Source organism: Rhea americana, unplaced genomic scaffold (genome assembly GCF_003343005.1).
Source record: "Rhea americana isolate MKP2758 unplaced genomic scaffold, rheAme1 scaffold_43, whole genome shotgun sequence".
Lineage (NCBI taxonomy): Eukaryota > Metazoa > Chordata > Aves > Rheiformes > Rheidae > Rhea > Rhea americana.
In genome coordinates, this window is record NW_028186568.1 from 76,473 (window position 1) to 100,113 (window position 23,641).

At 39.2% G+C, this 23,641-nt stretch overlaps 1 protein-coding gene across 1 annotated transcript; it reads right to left on the bottom strand.

Moving 5' to 3' along the window:
• Window positions 1-367: 367 nt before the first annotated feature.
• On the bottom strand, window positions 368-22,022 carry SFT2D1 (SFT2 domain containing 1). Its single transcript, XM_085315435.1, has 8 exons — window positions 21,863-22,022; window positions 15,896-15,982; window positions 13,219-13,301; window positions 8,363-8,444; window positions 5,538-5,573; window positions 4,710-4,768; window positions 3,270-3,299; window positions 368-2,334 (listed from the first exon to the last, which is right to left on the bottom strand). Exons 1-8 carry the CDS (start codon window positions 21,923-21,925, stop codon window positions 2,295-2,297), a joined length of 480 nt encoding a protein of 159 aa, XP_085171561.1. The 5' UTR covers window positions 21,926-22,022; the 3' UTR covers window positions 368-2,294.
• Between the last annotated feature and the right edge of the window lie 1,619 nt (window positions 22,023-23,641).

Sequence of the window (23,641 nt, forward strand, 5' to 3'; positions counted from 1 at the left end):
CTTGCTTACTGCTCAGATGGCTATGACTGAAAAGGGCAGTCTGAAAGCCCTGGAATGTCACGTTTTTCTTCTCCAAATTTCCAAATACTATTTTAATGAGGGTACTAGAAACATACCAAAGGATGCATAGCCTATATGCAACCTGCAGGGCTAACAAGGATCTCCACAAGGCATCCCTGTCATAAGAGTGTATCTGGCGCTGAGGACCCATCAACTCAGAAATTTAGAAATACACTATGAAGAAACACTAGACWCTGATGAATGAACAGAGAACACCTGCTTAGGATGCACATGAAGGAAGTGAATCATAAATATTCCAGAGAAAATAACAAAACATATTGTAACGTACACTGACAAAATGCATGTAAAAGCACATCAGACTTTAGTTACTGAACCATTCCATTCTGGTGATCAAATAACAAAGTGCAAACTTTGTTATTTACCCTACTGCATAAATAAAAAATGACTAATGTAGTTCTAATTTAAGATTACAGTGAAGATGATCATGTACCTGAACAAGTAGTGGATAGGTGAGAAAAATTCTGAGGCAAACAACTGCCCAGTCCTGTAGTGCCCACTAGTGGGATGGGATCTCCTGAAGGCCCCTTATGGCCAGCAACCCAAGGAGAAAGAGCAACTAGTAACGGAGTAACCACCCATTCCCATGACTGTACCTCTCACCACTGAGGCACATACTGGTTCATCTTCAATGCAAACTGCAAACTAAAAGAAAWTGAAGGCTGAGTAGATGAGGATGACAAGGATAAATTCACTGGAGGGCCTCACCATCAGAGGGATATAACAGGCAGGGGGAAGGCTGTGGTTTCTGGCTATGATTACAAGCAGTACAAACAAGTCCAAGAGCCTTTTGCAGTATCAGGACTACTTAAGAACTGCAACTAGGAGAAAGACTGCCTCACTGGCAGTTCACTAGTCAGCTAAACTGCTAATCAAGCAACACCTTCATGGCAGAAATCTCAGTCATCTGTTAGGCAGTTTCCCCAAAAGATGTTGCTATTTTGTGCAACATACCACAGACTTACTATGACAGAATATACCCTGAGGTTCAACAAAAATGCACTGAAATTCATCAGTTCAGCCTGAATCCTGAATACTAAAACACAGGGTTTTTCTTTCCTGAAGGGCTCACTAAGGCTTGCATCTTTTCAAATTTATCTTCTTTTCTAGTTGAAGATTTTTTTTTTTTGGGAGGGGGGGGAAAGAAGTCAAAACAACTAGGATTTAGAATGCAAGTAGCATGTTTTCAACATGCACTAAAACGTTTCCTGTAATACAATATTAGCCAAACAGTAAGGATTTAACTTTGCTTCTACATGATTTAATAGCCCTTAGCTGCAAAAAATGAGAAGTGAAAACATCTCACTGAAGCTAGGCAAAGTATTAGAATATTTCACTTTGACATGTAATCAGTTTATGCACACGAACTCAGCAAGTTTTCTAAATACTAACACAAAGAAGCTCTAAAGTAACTTCTGCAAATCTAAAAACCAAATTGGGGTATAGTTATATAGATATCCATGTTTTATTTTCACACTTAGTCAAATGTAATGCAGGAACTTGCCACCTGTATAATAGCTAGCTCTGGTTCCTAAATTAAAAAAAATTTAGACACCTTTAAAATTCATTTATTTCACAAATTATTCACTTATACATTATCCAGTAAGTATTTAAGTCTGAAAGTAAAAAAAAAAATGTTTAAAATATTTTTAATAAAATCCAGCAAGTTTAACAACTCTAACATGTTCTCACTAAACTTTTCCCATAAAGCACATGTATAGWCATTTCAAAGCAGCCCGGGAGTTATAACTTATCAATCTTTACAATGTTTATAAAATTCTGTCTTTGGAAAAGCTTACACGAATATGCAAACATAAATGGTACATTGCAAGTTTCAGACAAAATCGTAAATGAAATYTTTGTGCATACTACCCAGACTCTAGCAGCTTGCCTACATTGAGGATTAAACTGTGTTACTGGATACAGTTTTAAATACTTCTAAGAATACTTTTCACACAGTATTTAGATGTACTTCTGTGTTAAAAAAAAAAAAAAAAAAAAAAGCTAAAATATCCAGTGTAAAGAAACACACTTCTCCCAATTTATTTTTAAAACTGTTACTAGTAAAAATGATTTAATCCCCCAACTGCAAAAGGCAAGGACAATGCTAAATTGTCACTAGGTATTTCAGGAGTAGAAAAGTATAGTTTTCTGAGCAGAATTCACAGAAGAATAGAAGCGGTCTTTTAAAGTGTACAGTGGTTCTTGTATGTAATTTACTCTAGACAGGATGAGAAGCATTTAATCACAGCATCCCTACAAAAAGAAAAAAAGTCAGTTAAGGTATTTGTRTAATTTCTATACTATTTGTAATTTTGAAATATAGTATAAAGAATATTAAAATATGTATATATGTAATGGCTGATATGTGTAAATAAAAATACACAACTACCTTAAATTATGACTTAATACTTCCTACRGCAAAACTGAAGCTATAAAAATCTGTACTACAAAAATCTGTACTACAAACATTTTTCTGTAAGGTTACAGGAACACAACAGGAATATGAAATGAAAGGATAAACAGAAAATACTTTGTATTCCTTTCTTCCTTTTACCAGGGAAAACCTCGTTAAGTAGGACATATTAGAAACACTTTATTCTGACATTTAAGAATGCACTGTTAGAGAGATCAAATTGCATTAACCTGAAATATTAGAGAAAAATGCATTCTTAAGCTTGTTTACTTGCATGTAGTTTCACTAGTTTTCTTTCTTACCTTGTGCACAATAGTTTTAAAAAAAAGAAAGAAAAAGAGAGCATGCCAAAAAGAAAATTAACACAAAGCATTGCTTTTGCCCTTCCTAGAAGTGAGAGGAATTCATTAGCAGAGTTGGCAGCTGAAACTGTCCCTTTTTGCATGCTTCTAACTAAGCAGATCTCTGACTTAAGTTATCTTTAAGTACTGTAAAAACAACTATTGCACCATTTTAAAAATCACTGGAGAATTAAACAATATTTATTTTTAGTGAAGAAAACTAGAAAGAAATTAGAGCTTTAATGAGGAGAACTACATTGCACTTTGTATTTATTATCTATATTAAGTATTACTTTGAATTCAACTGTCATTTTCTAAAAATTAAAACATAGAGGAGGAAGTTAGGCTTTTTCCACATACTGAATTTAGGGACTAATTTCCCTYCACAAAGGTTGCTGACTTTTATTAATATGGAGGCAATTATGCAGACTCACCTTGCAAAAGGAATATATGACAGACTATACCTGAAAAAGAGCAAAAAATACATATGGAAGAGTTTTCACATCTTTCCGAGAGTCCGATTATTTCACTTTAGTCCAGTATTAAGAAAAGCAATCTGTCCTAATAAAATTTCAAACAAGATTACTTATTCAATTTAATGCTTACTTGGAAGAAAAAAAAAAAGGAGGGGGAATTGATAAGAACTAAATGTACTGCTAAGGTTTTCCTGGTTTGCAGTTTCCTTTGTTTGTTTCTTAATGTAGTTCATAACTTCCATTGCTTGTAAGTGCAGCTTAAAAAAAACAAGTGAGATTTACTTATCGCCATGAAATTCAAAAGCGATGGAAATTTCTGGGAAAATTATGCTCGAGACAACAGAGACAGCTTTTTCTAATTTAGAAATCAGTGTATATAGCTATGTACATACACATCAAATTATATTATTAATGTATGCYATATTGTATCACTTATCAGCTGACATTCCATCATCATCTGAAACTTGCTTCCACAAACCTAAAGGTTATGTTTTATTCTCATGCCTCTCCTGCTCAGGCTCTAGGACAGTTAATAACACAGATCTGCTGGCTGTAAACACGAAGAACACTGCTTTRGCTAGTGGTCTTCCCTCTATCTAGTATCAAGCATTTACCTGGGTCTAGCACAATGCCAAACAATCCCTATCCTGAATAAATGGTTATTTGTCCTCAGATCTAAGTTCAATGTGGCTCCTGCACTCAGGGCAAGTTCAAACAAGAAGGGTGATCACACTGGATCAAGTTAAGAGTTAGTACCAAATAACTCACCTGGGCTAAGGACACTGAGTAAGATCAGCTTTATCTCTATAGAAAAGTCAGTAACTTCTGAAACTGCATGCCCACATACTCCCAGGTGTATCCCTTGGGTGTACCTTGATGTTCATAGTACCTACTGTGCTAATTTATCCCCCTCATGCTCACCTGCCCTTTCCTCAGTGCTGCTGAATATTCTTGGGAGGGTGGGGGGAGGAGCCCCTATGAAACAGGATTTAATTTCTTCCACTTTAAGAATGAAGGTTTAGTTAAAACTCAAAGGGGGAGGTAATCAAAAGCAGGGCATATGAACATATACCTCATGGTGTAACTTTTATAACAGAATATAAAGCTGTTTATAAAGCTAAGTATAAAGAATTTGTGGGTTTGCATATATAATCTATACAGAAGGCCTAAAAGAGTTCAAAGAATAATACATTGCTGGATATATCCAGAATTACAATTTTGCAAGATAACTGCATACAGATTTTRCCGAAGTTATATAACCTAGCTAAAAACACCCATGCTATTTCAGGCTAGCATCAGGGCAGTTACATTACGCAAAGTGTGTGCATATATAGAGAGGTTTATGATCATATGCATACAGGGGCAGGGAGAAGTGAAAATGAATTTCAAGTATCTTACCAGGTCATTGCCAAGAACTGCAATATGCAGAATAACAGAGCCAAACCTTTTTTACCCCACTAAGTCAAAACAAAACAAATATTACAAGTTAGTTTATTTTGCATCAGTCTATACTATAAGCAAGTGAAACAGCCTGTTCAGACAAAAATTTGATTAACTGATGATGCCCCTTGTCTTAATTATCATATACCCTCCTTCCCATTCTTACAATTGATTCTAGTTTCATTTCATCTGTCATCCCCTTAGCACCCAAGAAAGTCCTCTCTAGTTTTGAAAACGTTTAACACATAATACTAACACTTCCACTTTTGTTCATAATACTATTTCTGCAAATAGAAACAGAAGTTCACTTCAGCTACATATTTACTTCTGTGTAATACATAATGATAGCTGAATTATCAAAATGATTGCAATACCTGAAGATACTTTAAGTTTCACCTCTTTTCCTTTGTCTTATCTGTTTAATGTTCTATATCTGTGGTTTTGGAGGACCACTACACATTTTCTAACAGAAATACAAATCACTTCAGGATAAGAATATATTTTAACTTGCTTTTCTTAGCTGTTACTCAAAGGGGCTGCAGACTGAGAACCGATGTTCTAGGTTTTGCATTCCCATCTGCATCACATGGCAGTGGGAGAGTATATTTGCTTTGTAGCCAGCCTGCTCATTGCTCCACCCAAATCCAACGACAGTTGAAAGCAAATGCCACACATTACAATACTCATCTCTCCTTCACAGTTGAACTGCACTGTAAAGCTACAATACAATCAGTAAACTAGCTGAGCTGTAATGCCTATTTAGAGGAATAAAATATTCTCACTTACCCAGAATACAGCACACAGTGTCAATATTAGAGAAAGCTGGGGGGAGATGGGAAGAAGGTGGGGAGGGGAGAAACAATGAATATTCACATATATAACAAAGCAACTGTAGCACTGCTTTCATGATTTCATTGGGTAATCAGCATTTTCAAAAACTCATGAAACAAGTAGGCACACAGTGACTATATATTGAATTTGATGTAAAACAATCACAGAATGGTAGAGGTTAGAAGGAACTGCTGGATCAGTAAGTTGAACAGTGTCTTCCAAAGCACAAAGGATGTGCTCCACAGTCAGAGAGGCTGGAAGAAGTGCTTAGAAGAAAGGGGAAGCAGTAACTGACTTCAGGAACCAGAAGCAGTGTAACCATATCAGCACGGCTCTATGCTCTTATCTATTGAGAAGTTGCCCAGGATGATAAAATTTGCTTTAATGCAACAAGATAGTCTAGGAACTGCTTGTTTAGCACACTGTTCCGTAGACAGTATCATTTTGAATCTAGTATTCACAACACCAGTATCTGACAAGATAGGCATTTGCACTATGATGAGCAACCCATTATTAAAAACATTCATTCACAATTACTGCATTTGGCTGACACAGGCCCTACTTCTGCCAGTGGTTTTTTTAATCTTCCAATAATAATAAGAAAAAAAAGCCCATTAGGGAGCAGCTGTCTCATACACAATGAAAAAGCTCACATGAAGCTTTATTCAAGCTACTCATGCAGCTCTTTTATACTTTCTCTCAGCTAGCAATCTGTACTTAAAATTGCACATACAATCTCTTAGGATTTTTAGAAAAAAAAAGAATTCCTATACATCCTACCCTTATAGTAGTCTCCTATTAAAATACAGCAAAAGCATCTGAAAGTTGGAGTTTCCTTACAGAATAAGTAATGAAGACTTTTGCTAGCAATGTAATCTCTCCCGTGTAAGATCCACAAATGTATTATTTTATTTTATTTTTTTTTTTTTTGGAACATTTGATGGAACATTACCCTGATACAGTTTACCATGCCTAAATAATCACACCATTTGTACAAGCTTAACTACCACTTAGAACTTCTTTTTTCACTAAATTTCACCTGGCTCTCACCATCTGTCATTAGAGCTAACAAAGCAAAATTAAGTCCTCAATTTTTTATTTTCACTGAAAAGGAAATTTTGGTATTTTGCTGAGGAGAAAAAGAAAGAAAAAAAAAAGGACTACTATGAATTTTTCCAAACATCTTTGCAACTCGTGAGTTGCCTACAATTCTAGCTTTCTGCAAGGCAACTCAAAAGAATCACAATTCCAGATTCTTCTCAGCCACCAAAGGACCTTTGCTCTTGTCAACCTGCACTAGGCCTGGAACAGTTTTCTGATGGGGTGGTGGAGAAAACAGCCAAATTTACCAAAAGTTTGCTTCATATGTTTCTAGTTCTTTTCTATATCACTGCAATTTTCCACCCAAATATTCTTAGCTTGCATTCAATGTTCTTGTTCCCTACCTTGTTGGCACCTTGCCTGCACAAGTAAGTGGGTAAAACTGTAACATTTTTGCCTATCCTATTATCCTCCTGTCTGCCTTATCTCCTCTTGAGATGTCCTGCTTCCATAGCTAAAGCAGGTTATTTTCTATGGTACCCTCTCTGTGCACAATGAATGATGGCTGTACGATAACACAGGAAATAGTTCCTGTGCTGACTCTTTTAGTGCCTGGCTTTGGCCCTCAGCTTGACCAGCAAAAGCCCGGAGAGCTCTAAGTGCTGTGTTTGCTCAGCAAACACAGAGCTTCTAGAGAATAGGAGATATTCTTTTTACTCCATATGTACGAAACTTAACTTTCCTAGGACTTCCAACTTAGTCAAATTTGCCACCTATAGCAAAAAGTTACATTTTAACAAAGTTCAGAGTCCCAGCAAGGATCAAGAGACCTCTTCAAAGACAGTGGCAAAACACGAGCTTCGTAAATGAGAAGACTGTCATATTTTTTTCATGTGGGTTTGTGAGAAGAGAATATACAATCCACATGGCAGCAGTCAAGAAAAAGTTCATAAAGGGCTTCTTATCCATGCAGGCTGCAATCAATTAGAAAAGGAAGCTATATGACAGAGAGAATAAAACACTCAACTAAACTTCAAAAAAAAAGAGCTGAGAGAAATTAAAAAGAACAAAAAAAGAAAAGTAATACAAAATATGGAAAGCAACATGGGAAGACACTTTTTTTTTTTTTTAACTAGAGAGTTTTGGGATAGGGATTGTAAGAAGGCAGGGGGKAGAGTTTTTCCTTCCCTCTGGCAAAGAAAATGATGGTCTCAGAAATGAAGAGCCAAGGACCTGACAATGGAGAAACATGAAGTTGAACAAGTGGTTTCCTGGATTTTGGGGGAGACACAGTTTTTCCCATTGCTCTGAAAGTGCTGAACCACTAAGCTACACAGACAGAGCTGTAACCGACAAACAACTTGACTCGGTCACCACCTATTTGGACAAGAGGTTTAAAGTCTTCCTGCAACCCTGTTCTTGAAGAAATCATTTTAGAAAACAAATTAAAAACCAATCAGCTTAATCCTAACATTTAGTAAGAAATATTTAGCAAGGAAGATTTTACTCCAAATGATTAGGTTAACAAAAGCATAACCAACACAAACCACAGGCTCACAGGAAGGAATTAGGTAATCTTAATATACGTAGCTATCAGCTTGACTATTATCATTCAGTATAAACAAGACAGGGATCRAGAAATATTATCCCTCTAGTAAGGCCTCAAGTTTAGCTTTAAAACTAAATGAAAAGCTTTTCAACATGAGGAAGTAGAGAAAAGATAGTAAAATGTACTTTACCAGCATCACACTTGTAGCTATTAACCTCGTTGGCTCAAACATTGCCTTCAATTGTTTCAGGGGCCCCATCAGGAAACAGGTACTATTAGGGACAAATAAACCGAAGAGTAAGTTGCTTCAAAAAAACTTTGCAAAAGATCACAACAGGTAATTAACCAGTTTTCCAGCAGTTAGATCACTATACAAGCTAAGAAAGGCACTTCAGTGTTCAGTGACAGACGCCTGTAGTATTATAGGTCCTTGGAAGACTGTATGTATTGAGTCACACTTGACTATGTCCTTTGAAAGCATTACTAGTTATAGCATAGGGATATCAATTTAAAGTCTAGTAAATTTTATTTTGACACTGTTTTTAAAACTGACTTGCCAAATGAATCCTAACACTAAATATCTGTAGAAAACTTCCACTTAAATTTCCTATCCAGGTAGCTTGCAAGTAACTACAGTCAAGATTACAGAGGGGCTCTAACTCTTTGCCCAAATTCAGCAAGCAATCAAGCACAAGAACAACAAAAAACAACAATCTGCATTGAATCTTCCAGCTTTCCTTTACTGTGTAGTTATATGAAGGAAAAATGAAAATAATCAGCAACTCTGGGCCCTGCCTGTTCATGCAAACCTGAAGATGTGAGCAGGACAGTAGACTTTGGTCTGCTCAGGAATCTGCTCGGAAGAATCCCATGAACATAATCTGGAAGGAAGAGGGGTCCAAGACAGCTGGCTGATTTTCAAGGATYAGCTCCTCCAAGCTCAAGAACTGTCCATCCCAACAAGCAGGAAATCAAGCAAAGGCAGCAGGAGGCCTGCAGGAATGAACAAGAGCTCCTGACTAAACAGAAAGAGAGAAAGAAAGTATACACAAGGTGGAAGCAGGGACAGGTGACCCAGGAGGAATAAAGAGACACCATCTCAGCATACAGGGGGCATGCATGGGGTTAGGAAAGCTAAAGCCCATCTGGGGTTGATGCAGGCAAGGGATATGAAGAGCAACCAGAAAGGCTTCTGTAAATACAGAAGCAGCAAACAGAAGGCTAGGGGAAATACAGGTCTGCTGCTGAATGGGGCAGGGTACCTGGTGACAAAGGACATGRAAAAAGCTGAGGTACTGAATACCTCCTTTGCCTCAGTCTTTACTAGTGTCTTCAAGGTGCCCCCTATCCTCAAGAAAGGCAAGAAGCATCCAGTGAACCACAGACCTCTAGATACATAAGGGAGGGTAAGTGACCAGGAGCATTTAGCACAGATTTGTGAATGGGAAACCATACTTAACCAACCTGATACCCTTCAGCAACGAGATGATAGGCTTGGTGGATGAGGGGAAAGCAGTGAATGTTGTTTATTTTTAGTAAGGCTTCAGACCGTCTCCTCTAGCATTCTCAAAGACAGGGTAATGAATTACAGGCTAGAAAAAAAAAGACAGCAAAGAGGACTGAAAACTGTCAAAAGTGCCAGGCTCAGAGGGTTGTATCAGCAGCACAAAATCCAACTGGAGGTCAGACACTAGTGGTACCCCAAGAGGTTGATATTGGAGCCAATCTTGTTTTAATATTTTCATTAATGAGCCAGATGTCAGGACAGAGTGCACTCTCAGCAAGTTTGCTGATGGCACAAAATCTGGGAGGAGTGGCTGATACACCACATGGTTGCCCTACCATTCAGGGGGACCTCGGTAGGCTGGAGAAATACGTAGAGAGGAACCTTACTAAATTCAAAGGGAAATGCAAAGTCTTCCACTTGAGGAGGAATAACCCCATGCATTAGTACAGTCTAGGGGCTGTCCTGCTGGAAACTAGCTTTGCAGAGATGGATCTGGGGGTCCCTGATGGACAAGCTGGACATGGATGAACAACATGCCCTTGTGGCAAAGGCAGCCAACAGCCTCCTGGGCTGTATTATGAAGAGCTTTACAAGTAGGTTGAAGGAGATGAACCTTACTCTGGTGAGGCCACACCTGGAGCGCCRAGTCTAAATTGGGGCTTTTCAGTACATAAAAGACATGGGCATAGTGGATTGAGTCCAGTGARAGGCCACAAAGATGATTAACGGATAGAAGCATTTGACACACAAGGGGAGGCTGAGATTGCTGGGGTTGTACAGCCTGCAAAACAAGGCAGGAGTGATCTTATCAGTGTTCATGAATACATGATGGGAGGGTGTAAAGAARACGCAGCCAGACTCTTCTCCGTGGTGCCCAGTAACAGCACAAAAGGCACTGGGCACAAACTGAAACACAGCAAATTCCATTCAAATGGAGGAAAACTTTTTCACTGTGAAGGTCATTGGGCAACCTGTTACAGCGTTCAAAAAGGATGCAGAGTCTCCATCCTTGGAGTTATTCAAAACCAAACTAAACATGGTCSTTGGCAACCTGCTCCAGGTAACGCTGTTTGAGCAGGGTCAGTTGGGCCAGATGATCTCCATATGTCCCTTCYAATCAAGGCTCTGTGAGCCAAGAATTCACACTCAAAGCAATAACTATTGTAGCTTCAAGGACATAATACCGGTCTCCTCCAAACCTCTTGCTGAAGCCACTACTTTGCAGAACATATTTAGTAATAGAGTGAGAATGATTCTAGCCTTGTGGTCTGAATGCTTCACTGTGGAGTTGGAAACCTAAATTCAACCCTCTCCTAGGTAATTTTTATGAAGTGAAACAGAGTAATTTAGGGAACGAGAACTCTCTCCCAAAACCAAGCACCTTCTAGAATGGAAAAAATATGTGGATAAACCTCCCAAAGAAGAGATTGAACCATAATCCCTCATACTGTATGCTCTCCTACTAGCAGTTTTGTGAATATATCTCCTTCTCCTTATCTAAGGAACGTAAACAGACCATCCACAGAAATCCATAAATTAAAAAGAGTGTTTTCCCAGTTTAACAGGAAAAAACATTTTAAATTCAGTTCAATCCAAACAAACTTTTCTCAATGTTCTTATCTTGGCTGTTCAGCCATAAAATTAAATTATTGAGAAAGACTTTAAGAGACCTGAAGAACTGGAAGTAAATAATAGTCAGCTAGGGTAGGGATAGGGATGATAACATGGTGGAAAAAGATAGGGAGGTTCAGGCCACACAAAAAMGGCAGAACTATAGAAAACAAAATGAATTGATGCTTGCCTGACTAGCATTGAGGGCTAGACACTGCAACAAGAACATCCTCAGAGATGTGAGAGAATCCATAGGGAGCAGAAAGGCTGAAACAAAAATCTAGGGGTTCTCCATTTACACAGGGTATTTCTTATATAAAAGATGTTTCATAGGAAATTGTCCATAGGCCTGGAGAAGGATCAAATAAGCATCACTTTTCATGTTTGTGGCTAGAAATTTATAGTAAAAACAGATTATATACTAGGAATGGTAATGGCATTTTTGTTTTAAATCCACACTTGCAAACAAACATGAAAGTCAAAGTCTCCTTGTCAGCCTGAGGTTTTATTGTCATTTCCTACTGTTTTCCAAACATGTGCCAGCTGACGATATGTAAGGTGACAACTGAAAGGGAAGGGTGCTTCTTTTTATTTCTAATTCTACTTGGAGCCCAGACTAAAGGTTATTTTCATCATTCTCCTAAAAAAAAATCCCATTCCGTAAAAGCTTTCCTCTTGGTTCACTGAGGACTAAATTTGATGATTAGTAGTGAGTTTAATTTTATTTGAAGCAGTGAAAGCACATCCTGAGGTACTAGGGAAAAAAAAAAAAAAAAAAAAAAAAAAACAAAAAACACCTACATCCTGTATGAAAACACACACACACACACACACACACACACAGAAAAAAAGCACACATACTGGGATAAAAAGGGTAGACTTAATCTCCAATATTTTGTTCATCATTTAATGAGGGATGCATTAGTTAGGCAAAATGACAGACTCTATTCTAGGGGGAAAAAAAATGTCTCCAAACAAATTAGTTGAGGAAAAGCAGTACACTACCACATTTCTCAAACACTAATGTCATATTGTCCAAATTTTAATACAGTAAGTCTACTTTGGCTCAGGAGCTCAGTGACTTGACTGAGGTCGCAGAGCCCATAAAAGCCAATACAAGAGGTTGAGTCCCATGCCTCTTCTATGCCAAGATAGTAAGAGAAAGAAGACAAACAGGAAACTGAGAATACTTTAACTGACTCATTATTGATGTTCATTAAGATCTCTTCCTTCACCATTTCAGAGACTCATAAGAAGCAAGACTGTTTTAAGTCCTAGAAGTTTTCTTCTGAAGTTACCCACTGAAAACAATATTTGCTATTCCTTTCTCAGAGAAGAAACATTCTGCAATTTCTTAACTGACTGCTACAGGGTAATATTGCAGAGAATTGAGCATAGTGTCACTGCTCAGTGTCACTGAGCATAGTGAGCAAAGTGAACAATTTTAGATTCTGCTTGGCCTCATATTCAATTTCCAGCACCTCTCCTTTTTCAAAGTGTTTTTCAAGAAAAAGGAAAGCATCTTTGTTAAAAGCAAGAAGATTCTTCTAGCAACAAGAGATGCCTACAGTAGGCAGACTACCAATTTGTTGGCAAAACTGAAGTACCTCTGTAACTAGCAGAAGGAAGCTGCAAAAAAAGTCCAAAACACTCAGTCAAACTTGGTATTCATCCTTCACATAGCAATTGTGATGTCTATGAAATAATCATGTAAGGCATAATACTGAGGCAAGAACAAATGAATATCTGATATTCTTTAATTATCTTAAAGCTATACAATAAGATTTTATGCTATTAGCATTTCAATATGAAATCAGTGCTGTTTATACAAAGTTGCTGATACACAAAATAGACATTTTAGAGTAAAAGGATGTAGAAACATAGATAAAAATGACAGTATTTTCTTATCAATAATAAAGAAAGCATACCTGGCTAATGCAGCAATATTTCCCAGGGTATAGAACACTGCAAAAAGTTTGATTCCCTTTGGAAGCCATAGCAATGCTGTTCCCTACACAGGATAGAACATTTGCATGTTTGTAATTAGCTAAGTCATCTAATTTGAAATGTACAGTCCATATTTATTTTCACAGACTCTGAAGAATATCATTCTAACATACCAGCAATATACCGTTCTCAGGAATTTGTAGTAGCCAATATTAAGCTTCTATTGCCATCTGCTGGCTAAATAATGTATTGATTTAACATATTGCTAAATAGATTTTTACAACTATGCAATATTTACTTAGGTCTTTATGAGACAGTTTCAATTTTCTTAAGATCTCCTACTATATATGACTTATTATACACAAAGGGAAAATGTTATAAGAAAACACACTAGCATCTACAATATATCCTTTTCCTCCAATCAATCATTTAGACTCAATCTAATTACATACAGAATCTGAAAAGAAATACTCTAGAACTAGTCAAGACACCTTATCTCTTAATTCCAATAAAACACTAAAAAAAACCCCAAAGTTTGCTTTCTTCTAACCAAAACTATTTTTAAGGTGAGGGAGAAACAGAGCCTAAATTACAGTCAAAACACTTTGGATGTCTGCTGTGATGTGCTACATAGTACCTAGTTGCAATTTCAGTGGCAATCTTTTCAATCAATTTGCACAGAGTACAGTACAGACAGCCAGAGAAAGTGGCAAGGAAAGATTGTAACAAGCAAAGGCTACTCTCTGTGAAGACTAAATCGAAAGAAAATACACCACTTGTTTGCAATACTGGTCAGCCAACCACCTAATCTATGATTAATACATCTACCTGGCTGCGGACATATGAGATCTAAAGATCAGTTACAGTCCTGCAAGGAACTTCTTGAATATTTCCGTGAGGGCCTCCTTGGTACTGAGGCAAAGATCCACAGCCTGAAATGGAAATGGGAAGTGGGAAGCTCCCAGTTCCATGTGGCAAAGCTTAGCAGGAGACCTGCCTCCAGAGCTCTCCAAGACACAAAGTCCACAAACACAATACTGGAGTCTTGACTGTTATCTATCAAGCCCCAAAAGAATAGAGGAAATTTTTAAAAAGAAGCAAGTGAAAGTGTTTGATCTGCTATCTCCAAGTCTCATGCCACATGATACAAACTAGGTACAATGCTTAAAGCCCCCCAAAACCAGCAGCAAATAGTAACTGTAATCTGTCCAAAAACTGGTGTTAAAACACTAACCTGTTGGGCACCAAAATTCTTAATTATACTGGTGAAACATTTCTTGCTGGGAGAAGGATGAAGGGAAGTCACTCAGACATCACTTAAGTAACCCTAAGAGCTATAGATTTTAACCCAAATTTCAGCTGCCTCCTTGAGGATTGCAGCTTCTATACRACAGGCACCTGGCCAGAATTTGTGCCCTGTGCTTAGTATGGATTCAGAATGAAGAATATCAACCTCCAGTTGCTTTACTGAATGGATTATCACTGAAATAAGACCACCAACAGCTCTGGTTATCTCCAGCTCTCAGAAAGCCTTAACAAACTGCAAGTCTGGGTAAGGAATCATAGGCTTCCGCCTGCAGGAGAATCCCATCAAGTCGCTATCCTTTAATATTTACCTCAAACAATAAACAGGTTGCTTCTTCACAAATGCTTATTCCTCCTTGTCAAATATCTCTTTGGTTTTAAAACATTTCATGCTAAATGACAACAAAGCAGTAATAATTTTAGCAAAACCAGATGCTAACACAGACAAGGACAGACCAACTCCACCTCATTACCAGCACTTACTACAAATCAAGGCAATCTTCCTGGCAGTCACCACAAAACCTGCACACTAGCCAAAGGGCTGCCTACTAGCTCATATCAAAAGACATGCTCTGTGAAGAACAGACATTCAACTGATCCTCACTGAAAAGGCCACATAAGGAAAGAAAAATCAGTAACAACTCTCCCCCTAACCCTCAATCCAAATGCTTTACCTAAGCTTATTTCACCTACTGCTGGGACTTTACATGTAGATGAAGAACTGCTCTGTAGCACAAGTTACCTGTGGCATACTTTGCTAGACTGAATCAACTAAAAGATTTTAACTTTTAACTGCAAACCTGAGCCTCCTGCCAACCTTTCAAGTTCAAGACCAGAACAAATGCTTTGCCAACCACAAAACCAACCACACTGCAGCTTTTCCAAGTGTCAACTCGCTACCACAGTCATTATCTATTGATTTGCAAGTGTGAGGCACAATGCCTGTAGTTTCTTAAGGCTTTCCTCCTTCCATGAAAGCAGGAAAATAAAATTTAGTACTAAGCAGAAGCTCTTTCCTAGTATACCACACAGCCTACTACATAAGAACTAGTGTATTTTGGCAGTGTTCAAGCCTTTAGTAAGAAATTTTATTACCCTACAATAACAATTTTGTCTCCTTTGAAAGGAAGAAAGATGGTCAAAAATATAATTTACGAAACAGCAGCCCCTACATGGTAATTACATATTTTAATATCCAATTAAATTTATATATACAAGATTCAGGGTTCAGGAAATAAGCATACACAGAATTGTGTATAAAGTCTTAACACTAATGAGGTTCTGCTACAGAACATTAATAAAGTACTAAACATTACAGAACATTAATAAAGTACTAGAGAAAACTGTACTTACTAGAATAGAACACACAATGCCAGCAATAAAACATATGGCAAACCATTTGACTCGAGTACCAAAGCTGAGCGTTGAGGCATCAAGGACCTTAAAAGGAAGAGGGGAAAGGAAAGAAAAAAAAATGGAGGGGGGAAACAGACATTACAAACAATTTTGAACAGTTTAAAGGACAAGTTTTCTTTACTATTAAAGAACTTAAGCAAGTTAAAGTAATTGTTTTTTGGCTAAGACAAATTAAGAAATATGACTGCTTGTGTATTAATTACTTCCCAGTTTAAGAAATTACATTAGCAATTTGGTAAGATATTTACAAAAACAACAACAACAACAAAAAGACGAGACAAAACATCTAAATGCATGGATGTACATCCTGGTACTTGAGCAATACTGTTCCACTATCAAACAGACTTCTTCTCCAACTAATTACAACAACTGAGAATTCTCACATAATTGTTCCAAAAGAAGAAAATGACTGGACCTTCAAGCAGTTTGCTGATGAACATCTTTATGCAGCACTATACATTCCTAACAATATTATTACTATCATTTTCTGTTACTAGATAGAAAAACTGTTCCTACTAGTAAAAATATTCAGTGCAAGTAATTCTGCTTCAATTACTGTTCCTTACAGGGAGAGGGAAGGTGTAGACTGATTAAATAACTTGTCTCATCCAACAGCTTGCTTGTGGAAAGGTTTGCTTCCTGCTTCGCCTGTGTAACTCCAGCACCTTCCAAACTCCTCCAATGAGCTGGGTGACTCAGCTCCTGAAGCTAGAAGAGAACAACTGTCCCTCTTTGATGACTTAGGACTATGCTAGACAAATGAGCAAAAGCAGCTTAGYAAGAGTTTAGAAAAACTGTAGTGCTAATATAATACAAGGGAAGAGGCATGGTTCACACCAGAACAACCCCTTTTAACAGCAGTGACTTGTTAGGTCTGCTCAGCTTTTTTTTTTTTCTTCCTTCCCAGTCACGCTGTGCATTTCAGCTTTCTCCAAGTCACTAGAATTAAATACACTCTCTGTTCTAAGCTGGTCTGTCAAGTAGACTGTTGCTTCAATTTACCTAAGGTAATTGTAAAAGCTAACTTTTCATTTTATTTCAATCACATAAGCAAATTCGACCTCTCATTTCTGTTCCTGTTATCTATTCTACAGCTATTTTCAAYTGAGTATTATTAATCAAATATACAACAGCAGAGCTTCTCCAACCAGAAAACCAGATGTTTCTCCCATTCTCTTCAGAAACGTTTCCTTCAGATAGTGGTAAACAAGTGAATAAAACGTGGTTACTGCTTAGAATAACATCAAATCTGTAGAAATAAAGAATCCATATCCAGTTTAATCAAAGGGGCCACATACTACAAACATTTATGGGCTCTGATGAATCAGTATCCAAATGTGCTACAAAAACCGGCTCGCTCTACTTCTTTCTACTTACAAAAAAAACCTACCAACCTTATTAAATTAAATATATGAAATATTTAAGGGCAGGGAATCAGCGTACTAAGAAGTCTTTTGCATTTGCATACTCACTGAACACAGTGTCAGAATACAATATAGTATTAGTTTTTCTTTTCCCTTCTCTCTGCTCAGACACTAAGACCAAACTTTCCAAAGGACTGAGGATGCAACTTACCTCATTGGGTCCAACTCTTTATCCTTATGTAAGCATTAAAGAAATAGACAAAAATAGTAACTGAAAGATGGTTTAGTATTTGAAACCATATTTGAAAGCCATATTCATGAATGTCTGTATGGATGGGGAGTGGAGGAAGAGCTGATTGTACATAACTGAAGACGTACATTTGAAGCATGCTTTTAGCTATATCTATTCATGCAATTAACCATGTGTACTCAAAAATAGTTAAAATACTTTCGATTCTAGCTCAGAAAGGAAGGGCTGGGTGGGCTAAAACTATCAGTACACCCAACACATCACACACTTCCTGGAAAAGAGAGAGAATGAAGGCAAAAATGCTTCAGTTTTACCATATACATTGTAGCTAACGAAATATTGGGATTGGAAGTAAAATAACAGTAGCATTCTTGAAATATCTATTCCTTCAAATAGCTCTAAGGGAATTTTTCATATATATATATATTAAAAAAAAATTCATCTTCATTTAAACCTGCAATGGTTATTCAGTGGAAAAAATGCCCAGATGCAGACAAATGAACCATAAAAGGCCCAGGAAAAAGGTCAGATTTAAAATACGGGTTAAAAACTAGTTTAATACATTTTATAGATTTAATTCTTAAAAGCTTGGATTGGCAACATCATGTGTATGTGAACTGCAGGAAGATAAGCAGCAACACGATCAAGGGCTGACAAACCTCAGCAACACATTATTCACTGTAACGATAAAACTAAAGACGACAACTGGCATTAAAATGAATTCTGTTCCTCCAACCATTCCTGATACCATTAGTATTTAAGACAAAGCTGAACCAAGTTAATGCCACAACTGAAACTGTGGAACTTCAGTTTCTCAACTGCATTTTCTTAAGCCCTGATGCATTTGATTTAGCGAAAGCAATGGAAGCGAATACCTTCTTGAGATATCTGCTTCACCCTTGCGGAGAGACACCTTGTAGCAGAAATAGAACAAAAGTACTTAATTCAAAAATTTAAAATACAGATTTCAGCTTGTGTTAAAATGCCAGGCTACAACMTGTAAAAGCTGAGGAACTGACCAATCCCCTATCCTGCCATGTCTACAAGAGCAAAAATAGCTAAAATAGGGGCAGTGAGACAGTCAGGAAAAGTAACAGCAGCTTAGTTTCCTCACAACTCAATTCAACAGAGACTATGAACTAAAAAACCTAAGAAAAAGTTAAGTCTAAGCTGCGTTTACCACAAAAGCAGTCAACAAAATAGGGATGATTTGCCTATTTTTCTAGTATTGTCTGACATTGGACATACAGCTCATCCTCGATTTCAGATAAAAATTGTTGGCACAACTCTACAATATTTTAATTAGCCATAGCTTTTACTCAGAAAAWTTGACAAAATTGCAATATAGATTCTACATCTGGGGAAAGATTCCCAAGAAGAGCTGTGACGTGAGGTGGGAAGAAGGGAGGGAATTCACATAAAATCTACCCTTCTTGCTATGCCACTTAGCAGCTTGTTTCTAAGCAATTAAAAAAAAWAGAAAAAAAACCCAGCAAACTCTCGGTTTTCTATAGCTAGGTTTTCATGCCAAACTTCCGAACAAGCAGCCAAGATTTTTATTCACAAGAAAATATTAGAGCAAAGAAATGACCAAGAGCATTCAGGAATCAAGATGAAATCCAAAGTAGAAACTGGGATCAGGAAGGTAAACTTCCCAAAACGTAAGGAATGGTCTTGCAGTAGTTTGATACACAAGTTGCAAGTGACAGAAAACTATATCTCTACTGAATAGCAGACGCTTACTATGGGATTTCAATAATTATTATCAAACAAACAATAACCTGCAAAGCTGCCTTTCATCAAGAACATTCCTTGCATTGCTGACCATCTACCTAGGCTCCCTTCCTCCCTTAAATTAATAACCTTACAAAAGTTTTCATGAGGGAAAATTAAAAAAAAAATCTTTTCTAGATCTACAGAAGATTCTAGCAGTTAATTATTTTTTTCCTTGACAGCAAATTTAAGTAACTGAGAAAACTCAATTCCAAAGAGATGTTCAGTAGAGTTGCAGGATCCAGCTCTTAATGTGCTTTCAGAGATGTTAATAAAAACACCTTATTTTATTTAAAAATAGTTTTTAGTGGAAACAGATGGTTTGATGATATTAATCCTGTTAAGTTCAGGCTCCACAATAACTGATTTCATTATGAAAATTTGAAGTATTTTATCTGTTTTTAAAACAGAATTAGACTCCAGAAACATCTCTGTGCAGGAAAACTGCCATCTTGGTGTTGCAGGTGATATTAAGTTAAGAAGTCAAAGCATGTGATCTTTACAGCAACTCACCAAGCTGGTAGACATATGGCATTTTATATTCCTTTCTTATCACCACACCAACAGCTAACCATCTGAAGAGTTTAAAAATTGCAGGAAGATTTCATTAAATCATCACACATTTGGCTCACTATAAACTTTTCTTCTATTTCATTTAACAAAAATTACTGCTGATGTCATGGCAAAGGTTCTACAAAAATCCAGAATGAGTAGAACAGAGAACACCTATAAATGTAAAACATATGATGGCTACTACACAACTATCACTGATCCCTAAGAAAGGGCTATGAGTTTCCCATTAATAAGAGGCTTATTATCCAATGTTCTAGCAAATACATACATGTTTTGAGGGAAATGTACAATACAGACTGCATAACCTAAATAAACACATGAATTTCTTCTTGACTGGGTACATACTTACTACTTTTAAGCAGCTCTTTCTGATTCAGCTTCTCTGCTTAAAGTTCTTTCTGCACTATGCCAAAGGCATATTGAGTTTCCATGTTTGCTTCTATACCATACAGGATAGCTTTTAAATGTGTACGTATGCTTGCTATTTAAAGTCTTCTAAGGCTATAACAACATCACTACATACAATAATCAAATTACAAATAGCTTCACTACTTAGTAACTAACATTTAACAACTGACAGTCTCAGTTCCTTCTTTCTGAGCATATACATTTCAAATCAAAACTAGTCAATGTTTAAGCATGCATGTTGACTGCTGCCTTGAAACAAACATCACACATCAAGTCTCTTCTTCACTATTTGTGCTCCATATGAAATGGGCCTGTAAATAGCAGATTAAGGACTTGTTTTCCTGTTAATCTTCACACTAAAAGATGTCGATTCCAAAATAAGAACCTTGCAGACCAGCAGCAACTGTGCAAAGCCAAATGAGGCACATCAGCACCATGCTGCTGGAACTAGTAGCATGTCATAGACACCAACTACACTAAAGCTGTGATGGCCCAGCAGCGTTTATTAGCTGTAGTCCAGATCCAGCTTGCTCTACAGCCCAGTTTCATCCACCACATTCCAGAATCCTGTTGCAGAAAGTATCAAGATGCTCCGCAACAGGGGGCACTTCAGCCAGCAGTCACAGCAGATAACAGAGAGTTGACTGCATAAAGTGTGTAACTAGTTCTTCAAGAGCATGCTCAGAACTGCTTCAACCTGGAAGTGAAATCCCAGAAATAAGGTACTCAAATGCATTAATAACTGAGGAAGATTCCAGAGAAGAAGGGGAGGAATAAAAATATTTAATAGTATTAAAGAGTACAGAGGAAAAAACCCTTCAAATCAGTAATATACAAAACTACCACTGTCCAAAGAAAGTATATTTCCCTGTTGCAAGTTTAGAAACACATAAAAAAATCAATTTAAATTATTTATCGTTCAACTGATCATCCACTACCAAGGCCATGCAGAAGGAAGAAACAACCAACACAATGAGACCCTGATAACCGGGACCAGGATGCAGAAAACGAAACCGAAGATTCCCAAACCACCAACACGGCAAAAAACTTCTCACGGCAAAACCTCGCCAAAGCCGCCATCGCCCATTGCGCCCCATCAAGTCAGCACCCAAACGGGACTCCTACTCCCCAGCAGAGCTTGCCCCACCACCGTCGCGGTGCCCGCAGCAACCTCTGGTCTCCCCTTTGCGTCGCCTTCTCCCCCAGGTTCAGACATAACGCGCGTATGACAGGCCCACACGCACAGACGCCGGTACCAAACACCTACCCCACGGGTAGGGGGACGGGGGGAGGCTGCTCGCTGAGGGAGCGGACACTAGCCCGGGCCCGCGCAGCGAGGCTTCAGCAAGCCCCTCTCGGCGGCGAGGCCGGACCCCGGGCCCCACAGCGCCGTACACACACACACCGTGGGGGTGGGAGGGAGACGCGCGACCTCCACGGGCCCCGTGCGCCTCAGCTCAGCGGCGGTTACGGGCGGGCGGCTCCGGGGCGGCAGCAGCCACTGAGGCCCTGGGGAGGGAGAGAGCAGAGCGGTACCTGCGCCGTCAGGCCCTGCTCCTCGTCGTCCTGCCCGCTCAGCACCCGCCGCAGCTTCTCCATCCCGTCGCTCGGGCGCGACTCGAGGCCGTTGCGCTCCGCGCCGCGGGCCGCACCGGAAGTCACGAGGACACGCAACGGCCGCCGCGCCGCGCCCTCAGGCCCCGCCCCCGGGCGGAGGCCGGCGAGGCGGGGGCGGAGCGGCGGTTGGCCGCGAGGCGCCGGCGGGTTGTGCGCGTGCGCGCGGGGCGGGGCCGGGCGGCCGTTGTGAACGGCGGCGGCGCGAGGGGCGCGGCCGCGCGGGGCCGTTAGGCGGCGGCGCGGCGCGGCGCGTTGCGTTACAGCCGGGCGGCGTGCGCGCAGTGCGTGTGCGGTCTGCGCTGGAAACGCCGGGGCGGAGGGAGCACTTCCGCAGCGCACCCGTGACTGYGCTGCTGCCTTCAGAAGTGGTTTACCTGGCGGTGATTCGCATTAGCTCGGTAGCGCAAGTTGGCAGTTAAAGCTTTTGTGCAAGTATGCAATGCGAGAGCTGTAACGGTATTGTCATGATTACACACGCCGCTGTTAGTACTACAGTTACTTAGTGATCACACTCCAAAGAAGAAAATGATTTGCTGYATTTGCATGCTCATCTGCCGTGTGGGAAATACTATATAACCCGTAGAGCATAGGTCATTCTGGAACAACAGTGGAGCCTGTGCCTGGTTTAGCCATGATCTTCCCACATAGGTAGTGGAAAGGGAGGTGCATCTGGTCATTTGATGACAAGATGGGAGGCAAGGTGCAAACAGATATCTTTGGTGCCTTTTGAATTAGGAGTGCCTGTTCTGCCATGCACAAGGCCTACGAGGAAGTCAGGTGCTTTTGCATCAGGACTGGAATACTGAAGAACAAGTTTTTTTGGCAATGTTGTGCACAGTGCTTTCTGCAAAGTGGTCRTAGCACTCAACAGTGCTTGTGTCAGGGTGCTCTCTGCTCACTGGTGTTGAAGGCTATGACTGCTAACTAGGTAAAAATGCCTGAGGTAGAGGGAAATGTGATTTAACTATGAATGCCTTCTGCTCTTGGGTGTGTGGACATGTTAAGAACAGGTTCTCAGTATGGCTGTGTGTCATATTTACTTGTGCCCCKAGGAAGATGAGTATAGAAGAGGCCTTCATGCTATCCCATGCCTCACCGGCTCATTCAGAGTGGCATTCAAACCACTAGCCCTTTCGGTCAAGCACAATCACTCTGCTTAAGTCTTCGTTGTACTTCATTGTGGTCTATTTAGATGCTGACCTCTACACCTTTCTAGCCATTCCACTTTGGCATGCGGCTTTGCTGATTCACCAGCCCTCAGAATGCCTCCTAAGCCTGAGTAGTCTGCAGGGGAAATGAAGCTGGCAACAAGGGAAAATTGGGAAGGCATTGACAGGAGGGTGCCCTGCTTTCTGCTTCGCTAGAAGCTGGCAGAAAAGMGTAGAGTGGGTGGGAAGGGAAGGAAAAAGCTTGATAAGGGCTGATTAAGCTGCTGCTGGGCAGGTGAAACTCAGTAAGAGCCAGGGTGGCAGAGGGCAGAGCCTCTGATGAGGCTTCCTCTCCCTTTCTCAGTGTCAAAAAAGTGTCTCAGTGACACAGTTGTTCTGTTCCCCTCCCCAAACATCCTTTTAAGCTCTTGAAGGGCTTAGTGATTTTTTCAGCTACTTTTTCAGCTCTTAAAAAGAGTTTCTCTTGTGCCTGGTACATAAGCTTTTRGGTGAGTCACTTGGATGCTAACTGTGCCTTTCCAACCTCAGG

Bases quoted from the DNA above. Each gene is read 5' to 3' on its own strand.
- SFT2D1 (XM_085315435.1), bottom strand. From the start codon at position 21,925: ATGGAGAAGCTGCGGCGGGTGCTGAGCGGGCAGGACGACGAGGAGCAG. The intron at 5,574-8,362 runs GTAAAGTACATT...ATCTCCCCCCAG, and splicing joins TAGCTACAAGTGTGATGCTG to CTTTCTCTAATATTGACACT. The intron at 3,300-4,709 runs GTAAGATACTTG...GCTCTTTTTCAG, and splicing joins CAGTTCTTGGCAATGACCTG to GTATAGTCTGTCATATATTC.